At 40.9% G+C, this 27,832-nt stretch overlaps 2 protein-coding genes across 9 annotated transcripts; both read right to left on the reverse strand.

The window, feature by feature from the left end:
- Nucleotides 1-32: 32 nt before the first annotated feature.
- Nucleotides 33-21,697, reverse strand: LOC113029697 (gastrula zinc finger protein XlCGF26.1-like). Of its 5 annotated transcripts, none has more exons than XM_026180689.1 (4): nucleotides 21,681-21,697; nucleotides 2,681-3,156; nucleotides 2,482-2,541; nucleotides 33-2,408 (listed from the first exon to the last, which is right to left on the reverse strand). In XM_026180689.1, the coding sequence occupies exon 4, from the start codon at nucleotides 2,371-2,373 to the stop codon at nucleotides 751-753; it is 1,623 nt and encodes a 540-aa protein (XP_026036474.1). In that variant the 5' UTR covers nucleotides 2,374-2,408; nucleotides 2,482-2,541; nucleotides 2,681-3,156; nucleotides 21,681-21,697; the 3' UTR covers nucleotides 33-750. The 5 variants fall into 5 exon arrangements, with proteins under 5 accessions (XP_026036474.1, XP_026036475.1, XP_026036473.1 ...); XM_026180690.1 differs by lacking the exons at nucleotides 2,482-2,541; nucleotides 2,681-3,156; nucleotides 21,681-21,697 and adding exons at nucleotides 4,004-4,189; nucleotides 4,403-4,544 and having other exon boundaries at nucleotides 33-1,816; nucleotides 1,901-2,408; XM_026180688.1 differs by lacking the exons at nucleotides 2,681-3,156; nucleotides 21,681-21,697 and adding exons at nucleotides 4,004-4,189; nucleotides 4,403-4,544.
- On the reverse strand, nucleotides 19,680-22,704 carry LOC113029704 (gastrula zinc finger protein XlCGF8.2DB-like). Of its 4 annotated transcripts, XM_026180700.1 has the most exons (4): nucleotides 22,544-22,704; nucleotides 22,071-22,256; nucleotides 21,006-21,065; nucleotides 19,680-20,932 (listed from the first exon to the last, which is right to left on the reverse strand). In XM_026180700.1, exon 4 carries the CDS (start codon nucleotides 20,895-20,897, stop codon nucleotides 19,725-19,727), a length of 1,173 nt encoding a protein of 390 aa, XP_026036485.1. In that variant the 5' UTR covers nucleotides 20,898-20,932; nucleotides 21,006-21,065; nucleotides 22,071-22,256; nucleotides 22,544-22,704; the 3' UTR covers nucleotides 19,680-19,724. The 4 variants fall into 4 exon arrangements, with proteins under 4 accessions (XP_026036485.1, XP_026036483.1, XP_026036484.1 ...); XM_026180698.1 differs by lacking the exon at nucleotides 21,006-21,065; XM_026180699.1 differs by lacking the exon at nucleotides 21,006-21,065 and having other exon boundaries at nucleotides 22,482-22,544.
- Between the last annotated feature and the right edge of the window lie 5,128 nt (nucleotides 22,705-27,832).

A 27,832-nucleotide genomic window follows, 5' to 3' on the forward strand; every position in this document is an offset into this window, starting at 1 on the left:
TCTTACCCACGTGTAATTTTCCACATACTGCCTGTTTAAAATGACACAAATTTATGAATTTACTTTTTTTTACTGTAACATTAAAAATTGCAGGAATGGTTGTGTCCTTCTGGAGCAAAACAGACTCACACAATATTGTAAGACAATAGAGCCCATTTAAAACACATTTCCTGTGAGTTACAACAGAAGTGGCGCAGCACTGACACTGATAATTACCTCACAATGAACAGCCAAATAAACAGTAACAGGTCTGACAGTTTGACCCAGAAGGTGAACTCTTCTGACATTTTGCTTTTCTTGTGATCAGATGATGGGAGTAATGTTTGCTCTGCATGCTGTTTGTGGACACAGCCAGTGAAGTGTAACTTGCTAAACTTGTGTTGGGATAACTAACTCCATAAGCTAAGATTTTGTAATCGCGGCTCGATCACTTCACAACATTCATGATCTTCTCTTAAACTCTTTTTCTTTCCATCCTGTCTTGCAGCTCTATTGTCATCATCCTTTCCTGAGTATTGCCCTCTCTTTGAAAAAGGAAGAAGGGGCTCAGAATTGATGTAATCCTGCCCCCACCTTCAACCCAAGTATGTGTGGTAGTCACTGCTACCACACAAACATGTCCTGAACCACGCTCACATACTTCTCTGTCACTTCTGACTTCATCATGCAGTACCACAGTGCCTCTTTTTGCACCCTTTCATGTTTTCACTAGATCTACAAAGACAGTGAAGCTCTGACTTTCTCAGGAAATTAAAGCTGAATTCTGTGAAGCCTGATCTCAAGCTTTTTAAGTTTGACGCAGCATCCAGAAGAACTTTTGTTCAGAACCCCCGTTTCTCCCACTGTGTTCAAATGAACCCCGTCAGGGTAATGTCCCATTGGTCTGCCACTTTTCTCACAGGAGGACACTTTGTGGGTCTTTTGATGGCTCAATAGACTTTTGTAATGGATGAAAGACTTTCCACACTGATCACATACAAATGATTTAACTCCACAGTGGGTGCGCTGATGTGATTTTAAGCCAGTCATACGAGTAAAAGCCTTTCCACAGTCACCACATACAAATGATTTAACTCCAGAGTGGGTGCGCTGATGTGATTTTAAGCCAGTCATACGAGTAAAAGCCTTTCCACAGTCACCACATACAAATGATTTAACTCCAGAGTGGATGAGCTGATGCATTTTTAACCTACTAATCCCAGTAAAAGAATTTCCACACAGATAAGAGCTGAAAGGTTTAACTTCACTGTGGACGCCCTGATGTCTCTCTAAGTGATCTCTATCCTGAAAAGACTTTCCACACTGATCACAGACAAATGATTTACCTCCAACATGGATCATATAATGTCTCTTTAAGTCACCTTTCTGAGTAAAGGTCTTTCCACACTGATCACAGCTGAATGGTTTAACTTCACTGTGGATGAGCTGATGTGCTTTTAAGCGGTAATTCTTAATAAAAGACTTTCCGCACTCACCACAGGTGAATGGTTTCACACCGGTGTGGATCAGCTGATGTGATTTAAAGTAAGCTTTCCTAGTAAAAGACATCCCACACAGATCACAGTTGAAAGCTTTAAATTTCGTGTGGACGACTTGATGTTGTTTTAAGCTCCATCTCAGAGCAAAGGTCTTCTCACACAGATCGCAGCTGAATGGTTTCTCTCCACTGTGGATCAGCTGATGTGTTTTTAAGTTCCATCTCTTAGTAAAGGTCTTTCCACACTGATCACAGCTGAATGGTTTCAAACCGGTGTGGCTCAGCTGATGTGATTTCAAGTGAAAAATCTGAGTAAAGGTTTTTCCACACTGATCACAGCTGAATGGTTTCACACCGGTGTGGATTAGCTGATGTTTTTTTAAGCTGCATCTTAGAGTAAAGGTTTTTCCACACTGATCACAACTGAATGGTTTCACACCGGTGTGGATCAGCTGATGTGTTTTTAAGCTGCATCTCTGAGTAAAGGTCTTCCCACACTGATCACAGCTGAATGGTTTAACTTCACTGTGGATCAGCTGATGTGATTTTAAGCTCCATCTCAGAGCAAAGGTCTTCTCACACAGATCGCAGCTGAATGGTTTCTCTCCACTGTGGATCAGCTGATGTGTTTTTAAGTTCCATCTCTTAGTAAAGGTCTTCTCACACAGATCGCAGCTGAATGGTTTCTCTCCACTGTGGATGAGCTGATGTGTTTTTAAGTCGTTACTCCGAGTAAAAGCCTTTCCACACTGATCACAGCTCAAGCTTCTCTCCTCCCTGTTGGCGCGCTTGCGTCTTCTGGGCTGCTTCATAGCAGGAAAAGTCTTTTCCACAGGGATCGCCGCTGGCTCATCTTTACTTGCTGGTGCTGGATGTTTTTGGTTGATGTCATCCATGTGCTGAGGTTTGGGCCTGCTTTCACTTCTTTCTCCTGTAATGACAAAGAACCCAAACAGTGACATCAGGTCTATACCTTCAGCTCATCCACAAGTGCCCCCTCTTACCTCACAAAGATAAACAGTTTCACCATCTGCCAAACGTCTCAGGTGCCTGGGGACGCTATGCTGTGGTAAACATTTGAAGTGAGCTCATTTTGGCGATAAAAGTAGTAAAAGTTCAACATTGTGAATAAAATTTTGGCTTGTGTGACTTCAAAGTTTTTTAGTTTTTACTTTGTTCAAATTTGAAGAACATCACACTTACAATGTGCAGTTCAGGTTGTATGTGTGAGAGCTGTACAACCAAATCCACACTGACTCAGATTTCCCTCTGATTAACCACGAGGGTGTCACAGTTATCAAAGTCTGCAGACACTGTCAGCTGCAATCAACACCTTTTATTATAATGCACAGGTGAGTTATAATGCATCTCCACTAGAAGATGGTCCCCTGTTATCTAGTTTTTCACAGGCAAGCGTGGGCGAGAGTCTACAGCTTTCTACCCCCCAAGGACACGTAGTCTAATGCCTTTATTTTTCAGGGCCATGTCCACTTAATACTACACTATACGGTTATATGGCATTTTAGTTAATATACAGCATAGAATTGAGGCACTTCAAATAATTTCATCTCAACACCTCCTCCCTGGAGATAAGGAGTCTCACTATCTGCCTAATGTCTCATGGTGCCTGGGAGTGTCAGTCCAACTCACTCACAATACCCATCTGTGTGTGGAATAACCTGTGAAATACATATTTGATGTTTTCCTATATGTAGAACAAAGTCACAAAAAATGTACTATAGATACTACTAAAGTCATTTTGTCAAAACATATGATCAACACATAAAATAAAGAAATCTCCATCACAAGAGTTAGCAGCTTACACAAGAAAAGACGTCAGAAAGAATATGAAAGAAGAAAAGTGGATTTTTAATGAGGTCATGCTGAGCCTCTTGTCCCGATTGTTTTATGTTGGGCTGAGAACAAACAACCAATACTCAGATCAGGTCCAGTACACAACAATTATGTATTAAGCACATATGTGGGAGACGTACACGATACCACCCTCAGTGTAGTCTGGTAGATCTCATAGAGGAAGGACAAGAACTTCTTTATTTTATAGGGTTGTACACGCTAAAGATGCATGAGTAAGTTCCTTTTTACAACACTTAGAATGCCGTTTCGAGACCCTTTCACCCCCAGCTGTTTCCTGTTGATCGTTATGAGGCCCGTGATCGTGTATGCCACATCCTGAGTACATCCTGTTCTAACCGCCCCTGTGCAGGAACTTATGCAGTTACAAGCAAAACACTTCTTTTAATGTGTTTTAGTTTAAATATTCTTTTGCTTCTTGACTGACTGACACTTACTGAAATACTGCTACATGTATATTTCCCACAATATCCACAGACATCACCTTCATATGAACGGAAACAGAGAGTTTATCTCAAATGATAAAACATTAATGTACTGAGGCAGACAGAGAGGCTAAACAGAAGGCAGAAATCAAATCAAAGTGAGCTAAGAGAGAGAGACCCTGTAGAAAATGATGAAGTTAAGCAACCAGTGTAGTTATAACTGACTTACTCTGGATCTCCTCTCAGACTCAGGAGGGGGCGAGCGGGCCGGCTTTGTAGTTGGAGTCGGACCAGCAGAGACAATGGGCTCACTGACCTCCACTCCCCAAGTCAGTCACCACGAGGACAAGTTCTTTTTTTAGAGATGATTTAATCCAAGCTCACCAACAACATCACTCAGCTGTCCTCGTCAGAACTAATGAAATAAAAGCAGTAACATTTAGAAACGTCAGTGGTTTACAAAAACACATTTTTACCAAACTCAGCGAACAAGTGCGCATCCAGAAATAACTGTTTTATCTCGTTTGACATGGAAACTTAAAATTACAAAGACACACTGAACGCACCTTCCTACCAGCTGTAACCTAACAGGAGAACGTACGTTCGTCTTCGCAGCTGCAACACATACCTCACAAAAAGCCGTTCATCAATTAGATTTAACACGACGCTTCTCCACAATACTTTGATGCGGGTTCTTCAAAAAGTGCCCATTTTTAAAATGGCGGAAAGACACAGCAAAGAGCACAGTACGCACACTCCTCCTTCTTTGTCTTCTTCTTCTTCTTTTTTTTTACAAACCTTTATTTAAACATCATTATACAAAATAGAATTAAACAGCACTATATTAAAGGTATTGCACAAGCTCGTGGGAAAAAAAACATAAAAAGAGGGATGTCTTCCTAAACATTTGGATTTGTGAATATGAAATTTAACCATTAAGATTAACAAGTTAATCACACATCTGTTGTGGTTTTGGTGTTTGTGTAGACCATGTTTGTAAATAAGAGTCCATGCTAAAAAAGCTTGGCGATGAAATGCAGAGATTTATATAGGGATTTTATCAATATTAAAATTATAAGTAAGGACACCTTCCTTAGAAAACATGTACATAGGTATAGTATCCAAATGGATGTAGGATTTGTAATTATATTTTTTAACCAATTTATTTTGAATGTGTTATTTAGAGTGTTAAAATCGAACACATTAAGTCCTCCATTGACACAGGAGTTCATAAGAACTGTTTTTTTAAATGTAGTGTGTCCTATTTTTCCAAATAAAGTTGAAAAGTAACTTATCAACCTCTTTTATGAGTTTATTATCAAGGTGCAATGCCAATGCAGTGTATGTAAGATGAGAGATACCTTCTGCTTTAGTTTTTAATACTCTGCCTTTTAATGATAAATCTCTTAAGAGCCACAGAGTAAATCTGTGTTTGAGTTTCACTAGAATTAGATAAGAAATTTGATCAATTCTTCTTTCCTGGTTTTTGGTTATTACAATACCGAAATAACGAACTTCTTGTTTTATTGGAAGGAACAATAGTTGGGCAATTAACTAAAACAGGTACAGGGACCTGTTTTGGGACAGCCTCGTCTTTTCCCTCTTTGTATGTTAAATCTGGGTGAAGTACTGTTTGTTAATTTGATACTGCTGTTATTGTTATAATGTTTTAATCACCGTAGAAAGTAAGTACCAAAACCATATCTATCTAGAGCTTGAAATATAAATTCATGCTTCACCGTATTGAAGGCCTTGTAGAACTCTAAAAATAATATGAAACCACTGCTATTTATCAGAATAATCCAGAATATCTAAAACCAATCTGATATTGTTATATGTCTTTTGGGCATAAACCCAGATTGTCTTTCATCATTAACCGAGTCAACAACCATCTTAAGTCTGTTAGCTAAAATTAGAGCAAGTATTCTTTAATTATTGTTTAATAAGCTATTTGGTCCGCAATTATCAATCATTAAGAGGTCCTTATTTTGCTTCAGAAACAATGTGGTCAAACCTTGATTCATCGTAGTGGGAAGTTGGTGGTTTCATATGCTTTCAGCAAAAACCTCAAGAAGAAAGGAAGAGAACTCTTCAGAAAAAGTTTTATATAATTCTGCAGTATGATCATCTGTGCCTGGAGATGTATTATTTTTAATAGCCCAATTGCATCTGTGACTTCTTCTAATGAGACGGGTAGATCACATAATATAGAATCTTCTTGGCTGACAGATTTAACATTCAGCAATTATAAGAGGTGATCTGAAGCTTCCTGAGAAAATGTACAGCTAAAAATTCCTTATAGAAATGACTACAGAGTTTAGAGATTAATCTGTAATCCTCTGTTATAACCACATTTATCATTAATTTGCTAATATTATGCTTGAGTGTTTCTTTTCTAAGCTGAAGAAATAATAGGAATTGCACTCACCTTCTTCAAGATCTGGATCTGATAAAAGCTCCTTTTGCTTTGTCTGAGTATAAGCCATCTAATTTATCTTGTAATTTAGCAAGGTTCAGTTTATCCTCTTCAATTAGTGTCAATTTGAGAGATTGTATTTTCTTCCTCTAATCTTTTCGATTTCATGTTAAGGCTGCCAACCTTCCTTAAATATTTGTCAATTTCAAATTTTAATAATTCCCAGTTATTTGCAAACTTTAATTTTTCTCGAGCTCTAGATCAATAGTTTGAGATCAGTTCTTTAAGATCCTTTTTCACATCATCTTTCTCTGTCATGAATCGCTGTGTGGCAGACAGGAATTGGACCCAAAATGCAGGCTCTTAGACACGAGGGATGAACTCAAAACCACAGCTTTATTTGCTGGCCGGGAAAAGCATACAAAAGCAAAAGCAAACTAAACTGAACTGGAAAATGACAAACTAAACACTCAGGGAGACACAGGGAGTTCCACACAGCACGAGGAACGACGTGACACTGACTCAGAGAAACACAGGGTTTAAATACACTGGGAAGTGTGTGAGACACAGAAGGAGGGCACAGCTGGGAGAAATCAGAACTGACGAGACAAGGAAGCGTAATCTGAACACACTGAGATCAGACACGGACCTTCAAAATAAAACGGGAAACACACACGCAAAGACACAGACTCAGAGACGCAGGCTTAACGCAGAGACCTGACTACACTAGAGGGGATATACAGGCAGGGACGACAGAAAACAAAGGGAGCACAGAATAAACACTGGGAAACCAAAAACACAAACAGTTATCATTCATACTATCAAAAATAAGAGTACAAAATCAAAAACACTGGGTCACTGACCCAGAACCATGACACAAACTAACCAAAAGTCTATCCTTGAATGTCTCGAGTTAGAATTGTTGCACTAAGTAAACGTTTTGGAATGAGCATATTTGAATCTCCAAATGTCTATGAGTTTAAGGCGTACTATAACAGCTTTCAATGTAGTAGTAATTCTTTTTTTTAACACTTGTAGTTTCCCAATTATCATACATAGCATTCTTATTATTTTAGAATAGAATACAATTCAACTTTATTGTCATTGCACATGCACAGGTACAGGGCAACGAAATGCAGTTTGCATCCATCCAGAAGTGCTTTAGCCATGATATAGATATATTACAATATATATTAGCAATAGTATAGATATGTAAGTATATTACAGAAATGGGTCTATTATGGTATGTTATAATGTACACGGTATGAAGTATGTTGTGAATATTCTATAACTATAAGTATGTACAGGCTGTAGTGAGTACAAGCTATGTACAGGCTATGAACAGGATATAAATATGAAAAACTATACAGAATATGAAATAAATAACTTTACAGAATCTGAGATATACAGCTATACAGAAATGGGAACTATGCAAGTTGTAAACGGTTGTAGGATTAAAGATTATCGAATGTACAGAATGATTATTTACACAGAGCTATACAGTAGTGCAGTTAAGATAAGTGAGGGTGTGGATAGTTTCTACAGAGGCTATATAAAGTGCTAGTGGTTGTGAGTGGTGGTTCAGTCCATGTTATTATTGTGTTTGAGGGTACAGTTGTCCATTGTGGGTCTGTGTATGTTCAGTCCATGAGTTTAACGTGGGTCAGATGTCAGGAGGCAGAGTTCAGGAGTCTGACAGCTGTGGGGAAGAAGCTGTTCCGGTACCTGGTGGTCTTAGTCCGAAGGCTCCTGTGGCGCCTCCCAGAGGGCAGGGGGGGGGTGAAGAGTCCATGTGATGGGTGACTGGGGTCTCTGATGATTTTCCCAGCCCTTTTCAGACACCGCTTCCTGTAGATGTCTTTTATGGCAGGAAGTGGTGCTCCGGCGATGCGCTGGGCAGTTTTCACGACCCTCTGCAACGCCTTCTGGTCCGAGGCAGAGCAGTTCCCGTACCAGACTGTTATACAGTTGGTCAGGATGCTCTCGATGGTGCAGCGATAGAAGTTCACCAGGATGTCTGAGGACAGGTGGTTCTTCCTCAGAGTCCTCAAGAAGAAGAGGCGCTGGCGAGCCTTCTTGACCAGCTTGGAGCAGTTGGTCGTCCAGGTGAGATCCTCGGAGATGTGGACTCCCAGGAACTTGAAGCTGCTCACACGCTCCACAGCTGTCTCCTTAATGTGGATGGGTGGATGTGGGTCAGCATTCCTCCTGTAGTCCACGATGAGCTCCTTGGTCTTCTCGGTGTTAAGCAGCAGGTTGTTTGTGTCGCACCACTCAGCCAGACGATCCACCTCCTCCCTGTAGGCGGCCTCATCGTTGTCACTGATGAGGCCAATCACCGTGGTGTCATCTGCAAACTTAATGATGGTGTTGGAACCATCAGCCGGTCTGCAGTCGTGGGTGAAGAGGGAGTAGAGGAAAGGGCTCATCACACAGCCTTGTGGTACACCGGTGTTCATCGTGATTGTAGATGAGCAGCGGTTATCCAGCCGGACATGTTGGGGGCGGTTGGTCAGGAAGTCCAGTAACCATTTGCAGATGAGGGAACTGATGCCCAGGTCTGTCAGTTTCCTGATGAGTTGTGAGGGGTGGATTGTATTGAACGCTGAACTAAAGTCTATAAACAGCATTCTGGCGTAGGTGTTGTTGTTGTCCAGGTGTGAGAGGACAGAGTGCAGTGCGATGGAGACTGCATCCTCTGTGCTCCTGTTCTGGCGGTATGCGAATTGGTGGGGGTCCAGGGTGGGGGGGAGACAGGATTTGAAGTGTGCTAGGACCAGTCGCTCTAAGCACTTAGTGATGATGGGGGTGAGTGCTACTGGGCGGTAGTCATTGAGGCAAGATGGGTTGGAGTTTTTGGGTATCGGGACGATGGAGGTGGATTTGAAGCAGGCCGGTACCACAGCGTGGGCCAAGGACAGATTGAATATGTCTGTGAGCACTCCTGCAAGCTCCCCAGAACACGCTCTGAGAACACGCCCGGGGATGCCATCAGGACCTGCAGCCTTGTGGACATTGATCCTGCTCAGCACCGCTCCTACATCGGTGGGGGAGAGAGTCAGAGGTTGGTGATCTGGCGTCATGTCTGCTTTGGTTGTGGTTGTGGGGTTCCCTCGCTCAAAACGAGCATAAAAGTTGTTGAGCTCATTGAGGAAGGAGACATCAGTGGATGCGGGGGAAGGTTTGGTGGTCCTGTAGTCTGTGATGGTCTGGAGTCCTTGCCACATGCGTCGGGGGTTGGAGTTGGAGAAATGTTCTTCTACCTTCTTTTTGTAATGGTGTTTGGCTTTTTTGATGCCCTTCTTTAGAAGGGCATTAAAGGGCATCATTTTACATAAAGGGCATCATTTTACAGAAAACCACAAAACAACAATCCCACAGATCATAAATACAGATAATACCAAGACAGGAAAAGGGAACAAAAACACTAAACAAACAAACAAGCAAAAACAAACAAACAAAAAAACAAACAAAAAGCACAGCAACAACAGCAAAAAAAAAAGAAAGGGGGGGGTGCACCTCTCTATTGTTTTTACAGGACTGTTCTAGGGCAAACAAAAACACTGAAGATTCCAGTTCCAGACCGGATAAATTGTTGACGTATGTTAACAGAGGGTTCCACGTTGTGTGGAATTTGCCGATGGATCCGTTCAGAGTACATCTGATTTTTTCCAGTTTGACATTTTGCATAACATCCGTTATCCAGCGGTGGTGTGATGGAGCAGTAGTAGACTTCCATTTAAATAAAATCAGGCGTCTCGCTAATAATGACAAAAAGGCAATGACCCTCTGTAAATGGGCAGGGGGAACAGAAGTCACAATACCAGAGAAACAACCAAAAATTGTCACCAAGGGGGAGGCGATATGTTATAGGCATAGGCTTTAGAGATGACTTCAAAAAATGATGACCAGAAAAGAGCAATTTTCGGACAGGACCAAAACATATGAAGGGAAGTAGCTGGAGTCTGTTTGCATCTATCACACGATGGGTCTATGTCTATGTTCGGAAATATTTTTGCTAGTTTAACTTTTGAAAAATGTAACCTGTGTAACACTTTGAATTGTATTAGGGAGTGTCTTGAACATATAGAAGACGAATGGACCCTGGTAAGAGCCATATCTCACTCTTTGTCAGACAGCTGGGCACTGTCGTGGAAAATTTAACAATAACCTGCAACACACCCAGCAAGCTTGATTTGAAGTGGGTTTAATAAACACATTGCGATGTGGAGAGAGCATCCCAGTGAAACACCAGGACCACCTCCGGATTGTGGCCACCGCCCACACAGACAATGAACATTCCACAACCTCACATGTTGGCCCCTCTCACAGGGGGCTATACCTCCTCCCTCACAGAGAGAATTATGACCTTGTTTTCTGCTTGGCTGTCACCTAAGGATTTACATCCCTGATAAGCAGAAGGAGTCTCACTATCTGTTTAATGTCTCCCATTACAATGGCCTCACTGTGTTAACTTTCCACATGCATGTAAACTAGTGACAGGAGTGCTCTTACTATGGTAAAGTGAGAAAGTGATATTACTATAACTAATGTGATATGATTAAATGTGTGATAAATACATGAGAAAAGAAATCTGCCACCACAGCACCCAAATCATTCTCCCACTGTTCTCGAATGTATGAAATAGACAGGTTATATGTCTTAGTTACATCAAGCGGCTCTCTCATAAGAACCCGTTGTTAAAATAAGGAAGTTTTTAGGTGTGTGATATATTTCCTATTTTATCATTAAATCTCCCAATTTATTAACTGTTTCTGTAAAAGACCCTCTTCCCCAGTGTTATTAGGGATTGATTTTTTGCAACAGAATTATAGATCTTTCCTCTCTGTCTATGCAGCGTACTGTACTCTTTACTATTGTAGGGCCATCAGCCCGTTTAAAAGGTGTGAACCCTCTCCAAGGCATTTACAATTATCTTTACTGTGCCCACATCAGTGATTGGGGAAACCAAAACAACCACAACTCTGGAAGAACGACTTCCTTCTTTAGTGCTTCCAGCATGTTTGAGGCCGATCAAAATCCCTCAATGAAATGGGATAAACCAAAAATCCAATCTTTACGGTGTCACATGTGTCAAAATTGAGTACACATGTCAAAAGAACTCACAACTGTTGTTACTATTGTTAAATTCTCCCAATTCTTTCGATCTTTGGGCTGAAGGATGGACAATATTCGGTGTACAAATGCTCAATCAACAATCTTTTATTACATACAATTGAACACTTTACGAGCATAAACCATCCAGATGGGGAGACATGCATGAAGAGGGTCACAGCAAATCTCAAACTGGTGGAGGGTTACTCAAACTCTTATAGCCTCTAGTGGCCCCCACCTAGTCATAAAAACCTAAACATTCACATTCTTTCTAACTCCTAGCGAGCCTGACTTATGGCCTTGGCTCCGTATTTTGTCTGCCTTCAACAACGGTGGGGGTGTAGTCTCCCGTGGAATGTGCTCTCTGTCTCCTCCACTATGAGAAAAAGCAAGGTCCTGACTCTCTGAAAACCGTGTTTCTTATAACTCAGCAGTATAATGCATCATAAACAATATCATTCATTCACACTGAATCAGCAGTCTAACGTAATACAAATCAGTTTAATAACTGTAATAGTTATCACCTTCTTCTAATTCAGGAGAATACTACAAACTAAAACTACATAATGATTTCACAATCTTTAATTAGGGGTATAACATGTCATAAGCTCATATTATAATCCCACACTATGTTTACTCAGACAATGAGGGCCTAATGCACTTACGCATCAGGAACTGACATGCTAGATAATCAGTCTACCTACCCTACAAAATGCACACAAGTTGCTGTAAAACTTGCATGCTATAATTACTCCAATCACTTTTACTCATGCTCAGGACTCTAACAGAGTTTGTGATGTTCGGAGAATCATGTAAATGCATATCATTTATAAAATGATTATTAACGTCACAACAACAACCTCCGTAACTTAAAAACATACTAAGCTTTCCAGGGAAACTGATTGGCTGTTTTAAGCAGGTGTGATAAGCATTCATTCGCAGATCCCTCTTGGGTGCCACAGAGTCTCACTCTGCAGTCGCTGAGTTGGAGCTCAGCACGCTCTTGTTGGAGGAGGGGGCTCTTTTCAGCCCTCACCCTCTCGTTCCAACGCAGCTTTATGGTTATTGCTGTGGTTCTGGAATCTTCTCATGATGACTAGTAGGGCCCCAAACTGCATGACCTTTGACCTTAACCACTGCCTGGGCTGTCAGCTCTGTTATGAATGGTCCCTGTTCTTGCTGGGTCTCTGAAGACTTCTGATCAGCACCCAGACTCAGTCAGGAGATTCCACCCTTGGGATGATTTCTTCCAGCAATACTCTGGCTGCTGCACCTGTATCTCTTCACTAGGAGGAAAAACTTCTAACCATTTAGAAAACACGTCAACCATAATAATAATAATAATAATGAATTGCATTTATATAGCACTTTTCGAGACCCTCAAAGCGCTTTACAATGCCACTATTCATTCACTCTCACATTCACACACTGGTGGAGGCAGCTACAGTCATGGGCAGACTGACAGAAGCGAGGCTTCAAACCACATTTTCCTTTCAGTTCAGTGAAGTTTACTTATAGATCATCAAAACCTTATCTGAACATGGACTTAACCCCCCTGTAGAGGTTTAATACCTGTACATGAACGGTTAATCCCACAAATCACGGTAAAAAGCCATGGACAAAAACACCATGAAAAAACTCATGGAAAACATAGAAAACATTGTTTAAACCTAGAATCCCTCCGTTTGACACGTGGTCTCTCCCATGAGTCAACTCATCAGAACTAGGAAGCCCATTGTAATCTAGAGAAGCTCACCTTATATTTGCTCTCAATTAAAGTATTTTATAACACTTTTACTCCCGATCTTGCAGGCCTGCTTTTACATCATCAACACACAAAATATCACCCCCAGAGGGATGATACCTGGCAGGTTTTTTCCCCCTAAGTGCACCGTTACAAACAAAACATATTAGGCCTTGTTCAGGACATGTCTAAATATATATAAAAAATAAACCTGTGTTTCTCTTACAAAAAGAAAACAACCCTAACCTATCTGGCAAAATCAGCCTGGTACTAAAACCAACAAACAAACAAAAAAACCAAATCTACCAGAAATCACAGGAAAGGTTTTGCTTTCTGGTGACATAACATGCTGTAGGGATTAAAATCTGCCATGCAGTGCTGCAGTCACTGCTTCTGTTCATGTTCCCCACATCATATTTACGCCTTTAGACGAAGAAGAACACCCACTAGAATACCCAAACTGAGTTTCTAGGAACCTGCACCCAATAATTGCAGCAGTAAGGAAGCGAGGCTTTCCCTGTTGGTCCGCTTGAAAATCCTCCCAAATCAAAACAGCTCACCGTTGCAGATCCTTTTCAGTGCCTCTCTTGGTTCTTTTAAAAATTTAGTCTGACAAAAGCCAAATGACGAATTAGCGCTTCTCTGCGCTACTTAATTTGGATTGGCTGTTCTCTTTTTTTTTAAGAGTCCAAGAGAGATGAGGCCTATCGCAATAGTTTAATTTTTCTATCGAGAAAAAGTTATTTCGCAATACATTTCGTTATTGTTCTATCGCCCAGCTCTAATGCTTATCCTACAAAATCAATCTCTCCCTCTCCCTCTCTGTCTTTCACTCACTCACACAGACACACACCACCACTGTCAACTTTGCTAAATTACTAATGAAAAACACTGACCAGGCAGCTGTGATTGAGCAGCAATGTCCATCCAACTCTTTTCATGGTTGTTGTAGTCGTGATAACTTTGTGAGGCCACATTGAAAAGCCTCGGATACGGAAGCGTAGAGCTGCCACCCAGGCAAAAGAAAAGTGAAAAGTATATTGTTTAACAATATACCTTTCATGTTTTTTAACAATATAATATCACATTATTACAATATACAGAATTATCACGTTCGTACAATATAAATATTATATAGGCTACATCGCAGCTCCAGTCACGCTTCCATCACCGTCTTTCTCGTCTTTTCCCAGAGTAACAGCCCAACAGGAGGATCTATTGGCTAGCACTGCTTCGCCTTGCACGCGTTCTTATTTTAAACTTAATCTGGAATTCACTGCAAACTGTTTGTGCGGGATATGAACGACAAGATTTTGTTTTTCTACAAGAGTTAGTAAAAAAACATCTCCAGTGTGATCAAATCTTCTTGCCAAACATCCGCAGCTTTGCAGTGTATACAGCACTATAATGAAGAGACCCAATTCTTTTGAAAACCATACATCTTTCCACAGGTCTCAACTTCATCAGACATCACCTAGACACAAAGCTGGATGATGCCAGCGCAAACAGCAGCCTAACCGACTAAGATGATAGATCCATGGGGTCAGGAAAGCCAGAAGCAGGGCTGGAGCGGTACCTTTCATGTCCATTCACTGGAGGTGTGGATCTATTGCATGGCGTTCCTCACATCAAGAAGCTGTCGATCAAAGTCAACACAGCTCTTCCTGCATCAGGAGCTTGTGAAGGACTTCTCAGTCATGCAGGACTCCTGTTCACTGCTAAACAGTCACAGCTTCACAGAAAGAACCTTGAGAGCAAACTGCTGCTGAAGCTTAACCATCACCTCACTGAGTGAAGAAATGGCACATTTTTGCTAAATATGCAGAAATAGATTCACACCCATACAATTTATGGTAAACTGAGCTGGCTTGTATGTACATATGCTGAAGATGCCTCGTTCTGTTTTCTCTGAGGCTGCTGTGGCATTTGGAGCAAACATGAATATAAAGTTTACAGCAAATCTTGTCACTGGAAATTGTTTGCACTGTTTATATATTTATATTATTTACTGTAGGTATTGGTGAAAAAAGCTTGTTTGAAAAATGTTGTGAAAATCTGGAAATTAGAATTGTTGTGCCTTATTTTGTTGATGTTTTTACATATATTCCTTTTGGAAATACTAAAATTTGTATATTTATTTATTTTTGTTTGTCTGATAGCATTTATAAAATAAATTGGACATTTCAAACAGTTACTCGCTACTTGAGTAGTCTTTTCACCAAGTACTTTACTCTTACTCGAGTAACTTTTTTGAAGACTACTTTTCACTTTTACGTGAGTAATAATATTTCAAAGTAATGCTACTCTTACTTGAGTACAATTTTTGGATACTTGACCCACCTCTGTAACCGGGCATGATCAGAAATGACGATTGGATCATATTTACAGTCTGTAATAGCACTCAGTAAGTAGGGGCCACATCTGTCTTCGGAGTCTGCACCTTGGGTCTTTTTCCTGCCTGCACACAGCCGTCACATAACAGGTCTTAGTAAAGATTGGGAAGAGCGATCCCAAACAGAATCCATTACCAGGTTGTAATCCCCAGACATAACCAGATGATAACTATCCAGATTGGGAATGGAGCTTAGCATTAGCGCTCAGCCTGAGCTGGAGGTTTAAGGGTCAAGGGTCTGCGAGCCAGAGGGGTCTGCTCAGCCAGAGCTGGAGGTTTGAGCTCTGGGGGTCTGCGTGCCAGATGGGCTGCTTAGCCCAAACTAGAGGTTTAAGGGCCGAGGGTCTGTGCGCCAGAGAGGGCCATTCAACCCAATCTGGGGGTTTGAGCTACATGGGTCTGCACACTAGAGGTGCCCGCTCAACCTGAGGTGGAAGTTTGAGCGCAGAGGATCTGCGCACTGGATGGTCCCACTCTGCCTGAGTCGGAGGTTTGAGCACCGGGGGTCTGCGAGCTGTCCATACCTGCCACACCTGCACACCCGCTTCCTCATCCAGCACCGACTGCACCGCTGCTTCCGAGTCCAGCAGCGAAACACCAGCCATCAGCCAAGACCAATAATCACTGGCCACTTTCCAGGCCAACAGCTAAGGAGCTGTTGAGAGCCACCGGAGCCATTATGTCATCACTGCCACTGGACCCAGGGCAGGCCGGTTGATCTGTAACACCATTGTCACTGGACCCGGGGCAAGCTGCCTGAGCCGCAATGCTGCTGCCACTGGTCTCATCACAGGCCGCCTAGACTGTTTTGGTGCCACTGGACCCATGGGAGGCCGCCTGAATGGTCTTGCCGGATTTGCCACCAACCAAGTTGGCCACAAGAACTTGGCTTGTTGGACTGTGTGCCGCTGCTGCTGGAGGTGCAACCGGGTTTTTTAATTGTTTGGACTAAGGCTCTGATATTGTTTTGAGTCCTTTGTCCTGGAAATCCCCCCCCCCCCAAACCAGGCACCTTCAGGCCTGCTGGGGGGTTCATTCATTATGCAAATGTAGTGTGTCTGTGAAGGTTCTCAGTCATCCAGGTCATCGTAGTCAAAGGAGCTTGCAAAGAAAAGCGTCTGGACTTCTTTAAGTTACTTGAAGATGTTTCACCTCTCATCCGAGAAGCTTCTTCAGTTCTAAGGTCAAATGGTGGAGAGTCCCAGATATAAACCTAGTGGGAGTGACCCCCCACAGAGGGACAAAAGGACCCCCTGATGACTTAACTTAAAGAAGTCCAGACGCTTTTCTTTGCAATGCAAATGTAGTGTTTATAAGATTGGAGAAACCTGCAGTCAGCTGAGACTGAAGAAGTATCTGGGATGAGTGACGAAATGTTTGTCCCACTGAAAACGCTACGTCCAGATGAACAGAATCAACTTCTGGGATTTCCTTACCTGGATGATTGAGCATGCATCAAGATATTACCCACAATTACTTAGGTACACGGGAACAAAGGGACAGCAAGTCAGTTTTATCATAAATGACACACATTTATGACTTACAATAAGAATATTTTTATTGCAACATAAAAAAATGTAGGTTTGTCTCTTCATGGAGCAAAACACACTCACATCCTGTAAGAAAACACAGACCACTGAAAACTTTACACATGGGTAAGAAAATATTTAGTTTTCCACATACTGCCTGTTTCAAAATGACACAAATTTATCAATTTACCTTTTTTTTTTTTACTGTAACATTAAAAATTGCAGGAGGGGTTGTGTCTTTGTGGAGCAAAACAGACTCACACAATATTGTAAGACAATAGAGCCCATTTAAAACACATTTCATGTGAGTTACAACAGAAGTGCACTCACACTGATAATTACCTCACGATGAATAGCCAAATAAACACGGGGTCCCCAATCCCAGTCCACGAGGGCCGGTGTCCCTGCAGGGTTTAGAGGTGTCCTTGATCCGTCATAGATGATTTAAAAATGTTAAATTATCCCCTTCAACATGTCTTGACGTTGTCCAGAAGCCTGGTAATGAAGTAATCATGTGATTCAGGTGTGTTGACCCAGAGTGAGATCTAAAACCTGCAGGGACACCGGCCCTCGTGGACTGGGATTGGGGACTCCTAAAATAAACAGTAACAGGTCTGATAGTTTGACCCAGAAGGTGAACTGTTCTGACATTTTGTTTTTCTTGTGATCAGATGATGGGAGTAATGTTTGCTCTGTATGCTGTTTGTGGACACAGCCAGTGAAGTGTAACTTGCTAAACTTGGAACACAAGCTGAATTCTGTGAAGCCTGATCTCAAGCTTTTTAAGTTTGACGCAGCATCCAGAAGAACTTTTGTTCAGACCCCTGTTTCTCCCACTGTGTTCAAATGAACCCCGTCAGGGTAATGTCCCATTGGTCTGCCACGATTAGTCGACTAGTCACGATTACGTCGACTATCAAAATCGCCAACGACTAATTTAATATTCAACGCGTCATTTGAAGCTTTGTAAGATCCCAAAAGACGCAGGAATAAGTAGTAGGATTTAAGAGTGTAATAACGGACTGAAACAGAAGATGGCAGCACTGCATGAAGAAGGATGACAGCTGCCATTAAACCCCGAAGAAGAAGAAGCTGTGTCCCAGAATTCATAGCGTGGCCCAGCTCAGTTTCCAACAATGGCAGCAGCTAGTCAGTTTTATTCTTATCATTCTTTCTGGGTCACAAAGTAAATGTTTAACATATTTTCAGGCGAGAATGTAGCTGTGTAAACTTCAAATATCTGCTCACTTTATCAAGACACCACATTTTTTTGAAAGTGCTCCGACGTTTTCGGAGACTTCGATAGCTAGCCGGGGTTACAGGCTCCCTGGAGCCGGTGAGAACACCGGACTCCCGGCAAATGGTTTCCAAACCCACCGCCATCTTTTGCTACTCAGGTTAAACATGATATATAAGTCACTTAGATAACTTAAAAATGTTACTGTTCGGCTTTTTTTCAGTATTTTATTTGTTCCTGAGTAAATCGGTTTGGCTGAGATTAAAGTTATAGTTTTTACACAGCTGAATAAACATCAAGCAGACAGCTGATTATCAGAAATGTGAGATGCTCGAGAATATACTCCGGTGTCCTGTTATATTTTAGATAGCAAGGAGTAGGGATGGGTATCGTTTAAGTTTTATCCGATACCGGTGCCAAACTGGTACTTTTGAAACGGTGCCGGTGCTTAAAGAATGGAGAACACAAAATTGGTCCAAAAACCTCTCATGTTTAACTGTTTTCCACTTTTTCTTTGTTCATTTTAGCCTTTTTGGCCAGGGTGAAGGGAGTATCTGCCATCAAACAAGAAGACAGCCGCATGTAGCTATGATGATGTTTGCTAGTTCACCTTACCTGCATTAATGTAATAATGTGGTTAGCCTACTCAACGTAAATTACACAGGAACAACATTAAGCTACTCATGCAGAGAAGCACGGCTGCTGCTGCATCATCATCCGTCATCATTTCTGCTACACTGGCAGGGCTAGGGGCCAGGACTCCCCTCTTCGGGTTTTTGGGGGATGTTGCTAACTCCGGGTCTGATAACAGGCACCACACCCGCAGTAGATGTGCTCGGTGTGAGGTCTCGCAGCAAGCTCTCAAATACGGCGCATTTTTCGGCTTTAAAAAAAAACGCTATGCGTCGCCAGGTGTTTCATCGGATTCGAGGTGTTACCTCCTTTGACAGTATCAAAGTATCACCTTAAAGCACTTGTTGCAGGCTGCTGAGTTTGCATATTTTGCTGTGAAGTACAGCCAGACTTTTCACCGCTTTGCCTTGGGCATTTTTAATCTGTAGCCCTGCTCTAAAAGAACGTACGTACCTGGACCCGCCTACTATCCTCAGAAACGTAAAATGATTGGCTAGAATCTAAAGTGTATGACATCTCAGGAAAATAAAAGCACCGAAATAAAGCACCGAAATGTGCGCTTCTTTTCGGTCTGGTTACTACCGTTTATGTCAGAACTGGTGCCGTCATGGCACCGGATACAGGTACCCATCCCTAGCAAGGAGTTTATTAAACTTCACCGAAACAATCTGCACATTTCATTAAAATTTAATAAACTATCACCTTGTCTCTATTCTTAGTTAGCACAGACCTTAAACACTTAAAGCTGTAAGCTCATGATAGTTATATAAGAGCAGATGCATGCTGTACATTTTACGTCCAATGGATGCATGATCTGATTAGTCGACTAATTGCAAAAATAATCGGTGACTAGTCGACTATCAAAATAATCATTTGTGGCAGCCCTAGTAATGTCCCATTGGTCTTCCACTTTTCTCAGAGGAGGACACTTTGTGGGTTTTCTGATGCCTCAATAGATTTGTTTTATGGATGAAAGACTTTCCACAGTGACCACATACAAATGATTTAACTCCAGAGTGGGTGAGCTGATGTGATTTTAAGCTAGTCATGTGAGTAAAAGCCTTTCCACACTGACCACATACAAATTGTTTAGCACCAGAGTGGATCAGCTGATGTGATTTTAAGCCAGTCATGTGAGTAAAAGCCTTTCCACACTGACCACATACAAATTGTTTAGCACCAGAGTGGATCAGCTGATGTGATTTTAAGCCAGTCATGTGAGTAAAAGCCTTTCCACATTGACCACATTTAAATGATGTAACTCCAGAGTGGATGAGCTGATGTGCTTTTAACCTTTCGATCTCAATATAAGCCTTTCCACAGTCACCACATACAAATTGTTTAGTACCAGAGTGGATAAGCTGATGTGATTTCAAGGCAGCAATGTGAGTAAAAGACTTTCCACACTGCTCACAGCTGAAGGGTTTAGCTCCACTGTGGATAAGCTGATGTCTTTTTAAGTTACTAACGTAAGCAAAAGCCTTTCCACACTGATCACAGGTGAGAGGTTTATCTCCACTGTGGATGAGCTGATGTACTTTTAAATTGCCTATCTGAGTAAATGACTTTCCACACAGATCACAACTGAATGGTTTCTCTCCACTGTGGATGAGCTGATGTCTTTTTAACCTATCAATCTCAGTAAAAGAATTTCCACACTGATCACAGGTGAAAGGTTTAACTTCACTGTGGATGCCCTGATGTCTCTCTAAGTGATCTCTATCCGTAAAAGACTTTCCACACTGATCACAGACAAATGATTTACCTCCAACATGGATCATATAATGTCTCCTTAAGTGACCTTTCTGAGTAAAAGACTTTTCACACTGATCACAGTTGAAAGCTTTAAATCCAGTGTGGACGACCTGATGTGTTTTTAAGCTCCATCTATGAGTAAAGGTCTTTCCACACTGATCACAGCTCAAGCTTCTGTCCTCCCCGTTGGCGCGCTTGCGTCTTCTGAGCTGCTTCATAGCAGGAAAAGTCTTTTCCACAGGAATCGCCGCTGGCTCATCTTTACTTTCTGGTGCTGGATGTTTTTGGTTGATGTCATCCATGTGCTCAGGTTTGGGCCTGCTTTCACTTCTTTCTCCTGTAATGACAAAGAACCCAAACAGTGACATCAGGTCTATACCTTCAGCTCATCCACAAGTGCCCCCTCTTACCTCACAAAGATAAACAGTTTCACCATCTGCCAAACGTCTCAGGTGCCTGGGGACGCTATGCTGTGGTAAACATTTGAAGTGAGCTCATTTTGGTGATAAAAGTAGTAAAAGTTCAACATTGTGAATAAAATTTTGGCTTGTGTGACTTCAAAGTTTTTTAGTTTTTACTTTGTTCAAATCTGAAGAACATCACACTTACAATGTGCAGTTCAGGTTGTATGTGTGAGAGCTGTACAACCAAATCCACACTGGCTCAGATTTGCCTCTGATTAACCACGAGGGTGTCACAGTTATCAAAGTCTGCAGACACTGTCAGCTGCAATCAACACCTTTTATTATAATGCACAGGTGAGTTATAATGCATCTCCACTAGAAGATGGTCCCCTGTTATCTAGTTTTTCACAGGCAAGCGTGGGCGAGAGTCTACAGCTTTCTACCCCCCAAGGACACGTAGTCTAATGTCTTTATTTTTCAGGGCCATGTCCACTTAATACTACACTATATGGTTATATGGCATTTTAGTTAATATACAGCATAGAATTGAGGCACTTCAAATATTTTCATCTCAACACCTCCTCCCTGGAGATAAGGAGTCTCACTATCTGCCTAATGTCTCATGGTGCCTGGGAGTGTCAGTCTAACTCACTCACAATACCCATCTGTGTGTGGAATAACATATTTGATGTTTTCCTATATGTAGAACAAAGTCACAAAAAATGTACTATAGATATTACTAAAGTGATATTGTCAAAACATATGATCAACACATAAAATAAAGAAATGTCCATCACAAGAGTTAGCAGCTTACACAAGAACAGAAAGAATATGAAAGAGAAGTGGAAAAGGAAAACAGAGGATTATTAACGAGGTCATGATCACTCCACAGACATCACCTTCATATGAAGGGAAACAAAGAGTGTAACTCAAATGATAAAACATTAATGTACTGAGGCAGACAAACAGAGAGGCTAAACAGAAGGCAGAAATCAAACCAAAGTGAGCTAAGAGACAGACTCTGTAGAAAACGATAAAGTTAAGCAACCAGTGTAGTTATAACTGACTTACTCTGGATCTCCTCTCAGACTCAGGAGGGGGCGAGCGGGCCGGCTTTGTAGTTGGAGTCGGACCAGCAGAGACAATGGGCTCACTGACCTCCACTCCCCAAGTCAGTCACCACGAGGACAAGTTCTTTGTTTAGAGATGATTTAATCCAAGCTCACCAACAACATCATTCAGCTGTCCTCGTCAGAACTAATAAAATAAAAGCAGTTACATTTAGAAACGTCAGTTTACTAAACATAAAAATATTGCTCTATTAGCCTCGCTCACATGTTCTGTAAAGATTAAATGACTTAAATCATCACGTGGTTTACAAAAACACATTGTTAATCTCAGCAAATAAGTGCGCATCCAGAAATAACTGTTTCATCTCGTTTGACATGGAAACTTAAAATTACAAAGACACACTGAACGCACCTTCCTACCAGCTGTAACCTAGCAGGAGAACGTACGTTCGTCTTCGCAGCTGCGATACATACCTGACAAATTGCCGTTCATCAATTAGATTTAACACGACGCTTCTCCACAATACTTTGATGCGGGTTCTTCAAAAAGTGCCCATTTTTAAAACGGCGGAAAGACACAGCAAAGAGCACAGTACGCACACTCCTCCTTCTTCTTCGTCTCCTCCCCCTGCTGCTTCTTCTTCTTTTCTTTTTTTTTACAAACCTTTATTTAAACATCAGTACAATACAAACTAGAGTTAAACAGTACTATATTATAGGTGTTATGCTTACCAAAAAATGTATACAATAAACAAACAAATAAACATTATTCAGAACCTACAGGGGGAACCTGCTAGGGGGAAAAGTTTAACTGATTAAAGCAAAGAGTAAAGTGATTGAAGGATCTTCATTTTTTTTACACACAACCATAGTTTTTATAGCTTTTGGGTTAGTAGAGTTCTTAATTGAATTAAGATATTGCACAAGCTCATAGGAAAATACATAAAAAGAGGGATGTCTTCCAAAACGTTTGGATTTGTGAATATGACATTTAGCCATTAAGATTAACAAGTTAATCACACATCTGTTGTTGTCAATGTTGAAATGTCTTTGGTGTTTTTGTAGACCAAATAATACATAGTTCCAAAACAGTACAAATCCTTTAAATACATTTTCTGAGATAAAAACACATAATCTCGGCCAAAAGTCTTGCACAAGGTTACAAAACCAAAAAAGCTGCATAGTAGATTCCTTGCACTTTTGACAAAATCTGCAGTTTGCATCAATGTCTAATTTGAATTTGCTGTGAAGATAATCTTTAGATGGGTAAATTCTGTGTATTAATTTATAATAAATGTCTTTACCTTTGTTGGTAATTAAAAACTTCGTCTTCCAAACTTCGTTCCACATAATATCGACAGGCAACCGGTTCCAGAAAAAAAATTACATACGATTCTGTGGTTATACTATCCTGAAATAAAGATCTGATAGATTTGTTGTTGTTTTTAGAATTCTTAGAAAAGCACATCTTCCAACGAAAGTTTATAATAAAGATGCCAACGGCCTGTGGAATGAAGTGATGTTAGGTTTATTCTTAAAAAGCATACAAACCTGTGATGGTTTTGAGCCAAATGTTTTTGTATAATCATCACGATTTACAGCTAAATTATTAAATATAGACAAAATGTTTTATAGGAAAAAAGCATACCATTGGAATTGAATAATTGGTCGACTAAAACAATATTATTCCTAAACCAACTCCCTAAGAAGAGAGATTTTCTTTTATATAAGATATCCTTGTTATTCTACATATAATAACTGTGTGGACTAAAGTTCTGCTTCTATATAAGAGTCCATGTTAAAAAAAAAAAAAGCTTGGCGATGAAAAACAGAGGTTTTTATGGGGATTTTATGAATATTAAAATTACAAGTAAGGAAAAAATCAGTGCCACCTAACTTAGAAAACATGTACATAGGTATATATAGTATTCCAAATGGATGTAGAATTAGTAATTCGATTTTTTTAACCAATTTATTTTGAATGTGTTATTAAGAGTGTGTTATGGATTCAAATATTGGGGATGGATACAAGAGGAAAACCAAAATAACAACACTGGTCCGGCCGGGTTGAGTCAAACGATGATTTTAATGATCACACGCGTGGGAGATGGACACCGTACGCAGACAGCATCAGATCTCAAAATGGTGGAGCATTGATCAAACTCTTATAGCCTCTAGTGGCCCCCACCTTATCATAAAAGCCTAAACATTCACATGTTTTCTCTCACACAGCGCCTAAGCTACGACCTTGGCTCCCTGTTTATCTGCTCCTGCTGAGATGGGGCAGAAAACTCCAGTATATTCTGTTCTCTTCTAATCAGACAAATAAGGCGATGACTTTCTGCGAACAGTATTTCTTATAACTCAGCAGTATAATACATCATAAAACAATATCATTCATTCACAATAAATCAGCAGTCTAATGTAATGCAAATCGGTTTAACAAATGTAATAGTTATCAGCTTCTTCTAATTCAGGAGAATAATGCAAACTAAAGCTACATAATAATTCACAATCTTTAATTAGGGGTCTAACATGGCATAAGGTAATATTATAATCCCACAAGTGTCAGAATCTAACACAGTAAGTCCTCCATTGACACAGGAGTTCATAAGAACTGTTTTTTTAATGTAGTGTGTCCTATTTTTCCAAGTAAAGTTGAAAAGTAACTTATCAACCTCTTTTATGATTTTATTATCAAGGTAAAATGCCAATGCAGCATAATAAGACGAGAGATGCAAACTAAAGCAGATGCATCTGCTTTAGTTTTTAATACTCTGCCTTTTAATGATAAATCTCTTAAGAGCCACTGAGTAAATCTGTGTTTGAGTTTCACTAGAATAAGATAGAATTTTGATCAATTCTTCTTTCCTGGTTTTTGGTTATTCAAATACCTAAATAACGAACTTCTTGTTTTATTGGAAGGTTACACAAAGCTGTTTTTGAACATTCTTTTATTGCCATAAGTTCACATTTAGGAATATTCAAGTACAATCCAGAAACTTTAAGAAATGTTGAGATTGTTTCAATAGCAATAGAAATTTGATACTCATCTTTTAGGAATAATGTAGTTTCATCCGCTAACTGTGTTATGAGTAAATCTTTGCCTATTAGCGATATGCCTTTTACATTGCTTGAACAAAGTAAGCAGATTTCCCTTCTTCACGTGCTTTCTTTATAATGGGCCACAGCTTCAGTCTGTTTTCTTTGTCCTCTCTCATCAGGTTTTCAGTGAACCGCAGATGATTATTTTGAAGGAAAGGATTGTTCTTGGCAGCTTTCAATCCATGAACTGGATGATGATCCCTAAGGGTTTCCGGTAATTTTGTTTAGGTTTCCCCACTCGATGAGCAATGTCTAAGATCTTGGGAAGCTTTTCCTTTTCTGCTGGCAGAAAAGGAAAAGCGGTTGTAGCGTTCAACTTCAGAAATGTATTCGTCACATTTCTGTGTAAGCATTTCATTATTCTCAACCCTCTTCTCAATGTCCATAAACTTTTTTTTCCTTTGGTTTCAACGTAACTTTATTCTTTCATGAGTTATTTAGAAGATTCTTTTTGTTGTTGTTGTTGTTGTTGTCCCATTTGGATCTTTACCCATCAGAATTGTTGTCTTAAGGCCAAGAAAGATGCCAAGCGGATTTATTTTACCAAGTGGATCATCATGGCCTTGCCATATTGGTCCATTTGATTGACCTTTATTATAATTATGTATTTATTTTATTTTCGGTTGCTACAAACGGGACAGACATGACTGGGGGATAGGACAGGGAGAAAGAATGAAAGAAAGAGAGGGAGAGAAAGAAAACCAAAGGGGAGAAGAGATGGTGAGAAGGGGGGGAAGAAAGAAAGAAAAACAAACAAAACACCTGGATCACCTGTATGGAGAAAAAAAAAACAGAAGAGAAAACAAAAAAAAAAAGGGCAACATGATAAATGCAGCACCATCACAATAAACTAGTGAACACCCGTGTGTACACCTGTGTGCACACCTGTGTGGATCAGCATGCTTGTATTCCAAAGGTTTCTCCATGTAACGATCTGCTAGGGAGTGTGGGGAGCCATAGCCCCGTCCCCCAAGGCATGAAGCAGGTATGGAGGAGATCCAGGCCCCAGACATCCAGAGACCCCAGAGTACGAGGACCCGATGAGGACCACCAAAAGAGGGGGGGGGGGGGGGGGGGGGACCGTGTGTTAAAAGCCAGGGCATAAAACTGTTTCTTTAGTAGTGATTTAAATTCATCAAGTGTTTGTGAAGATCTAACATCTAAGAGAAGACTATTCTAAAGTCTGGGACCTGCCACAGAGATGGCAGAGATTTGAGATTAGTCTGTGGGATGTGCAGCATTAACCTTGAGTGACTACACATGGTTTTTCCTGGAGCATAAACACAAAGGAGCTCAGACAGGTCAGAGGGGACTTTGGCGTTGAGTGACTTAAAAACAAAAAGTAAAAGTTTTAGTTGGATCCTGTAGGAGACAGGAAGCCAGTGTAGGTAAAATAAAAGTGGGTTTATATGCTCTCTCTGTTTGGTACCAGTTAGCAGGTGAGTACCTGCATTTTGGACCATCAGAAGACGATGAATGGAGGCCTGGTTGAGACCAAAATACAATGAATTGCAGTAGTCCAATCTGCAAGTAAGGAAAAGGTGAATGACACGTTCGAAGACATTCGCGGGGAGGTACGGTGTTACCTTGGCTAGCTGTCTTAACTGAAAGAAGCAGGACTGGACTACTGTACTCACCTGCTTATTCAATTTAAAAAAAAAACATCGAGGTAGACAAGGTAGGTTTTTTATGTGTGTCTTATAGTTGGAGGAAAGGGGGCAGAGTGCTATTGATGTGATTATTGACAATGTTGCCGACAATGATAACTTCAGTTTTGTTTTGGTTTAGCTGTAGAAATTTTATAGACATCCACTGTTTGATGTCATCAAGGCAGCGTAATAAAAGCTGTGGACGGTGTGACCCTGCTTTTAAAGGCAGATAAATCTAGAAATCATCAGCAAAGCAGTGGAATAAAATGTTGTAACGCGAAAAGTTGGAACCCAATGACAACAAATACAGTGCAAACAGGGCAGGACCCAAAAAAGAGCCTGGAGGTACAACATATTTAAGAGGTGCTATTTTAGAGCTAGGGGCCCATATATTTTGCTTTTTTTCCCTGCCTGTCCTGTTTGGTTCTTTTGCCATCAGAATTATTGTCTAAAGGCAAAGGAAGATGCCCAACAGATTTACTTTACCAAATGGACCATCCCACCTTGCCGTATTGGTGTATTTGATTCACCTTTGCTTTTATTGTTTATTTTATTTTATTTTCACTTGCTACACACGGGACAGACATGATTGGGTGAAAGAAAAGCCCCAGGCTCCAGGACCCGACAAGCAGCCACCAGGAGTGAGCCGGTGTGTACCTGGACGCCCATCCCCGGACACAAAGAACCACCAATGCACTGATGTCTGAGGGGATCTTCCACCGGCAGGGGAAGTGGTGGGGGGAGATAGGCCTCCAAACCATGGAGGGCCTGAGATGTTCCTAGACAGGTGGCATCTGATATCCGACCTGACATATCGACACAGACATACAGGCACACACAGATACAAACATCCATTCCCACCCTCATGCTCTCATACGCGATTACTCAACACTCACCCAACGTGGAGACAGACATAAATAGACACATTACACACAATCACACTCCCCAAGCGTACTCTATACCCCAGGTCTAGGTACTCTTGCCTTGGAGGTGGAAACTGCACCCAGGC

This window comes from Astatotilapia calliptera, chromosome 9 (genome assembly GCF_900246225.1).
Source record: "Astatotilapia calliptera chromosome 9, fAstCal1.2, whole genome shotgun sequence".
NCBI classification, from domain to species: domain Eukaryota; kingdom Metazoa; phylum Chordata; class Actinopteri; order Cichliformes; family Cichlidae; genus Astatotilapia; species Astatotilapia calliptera.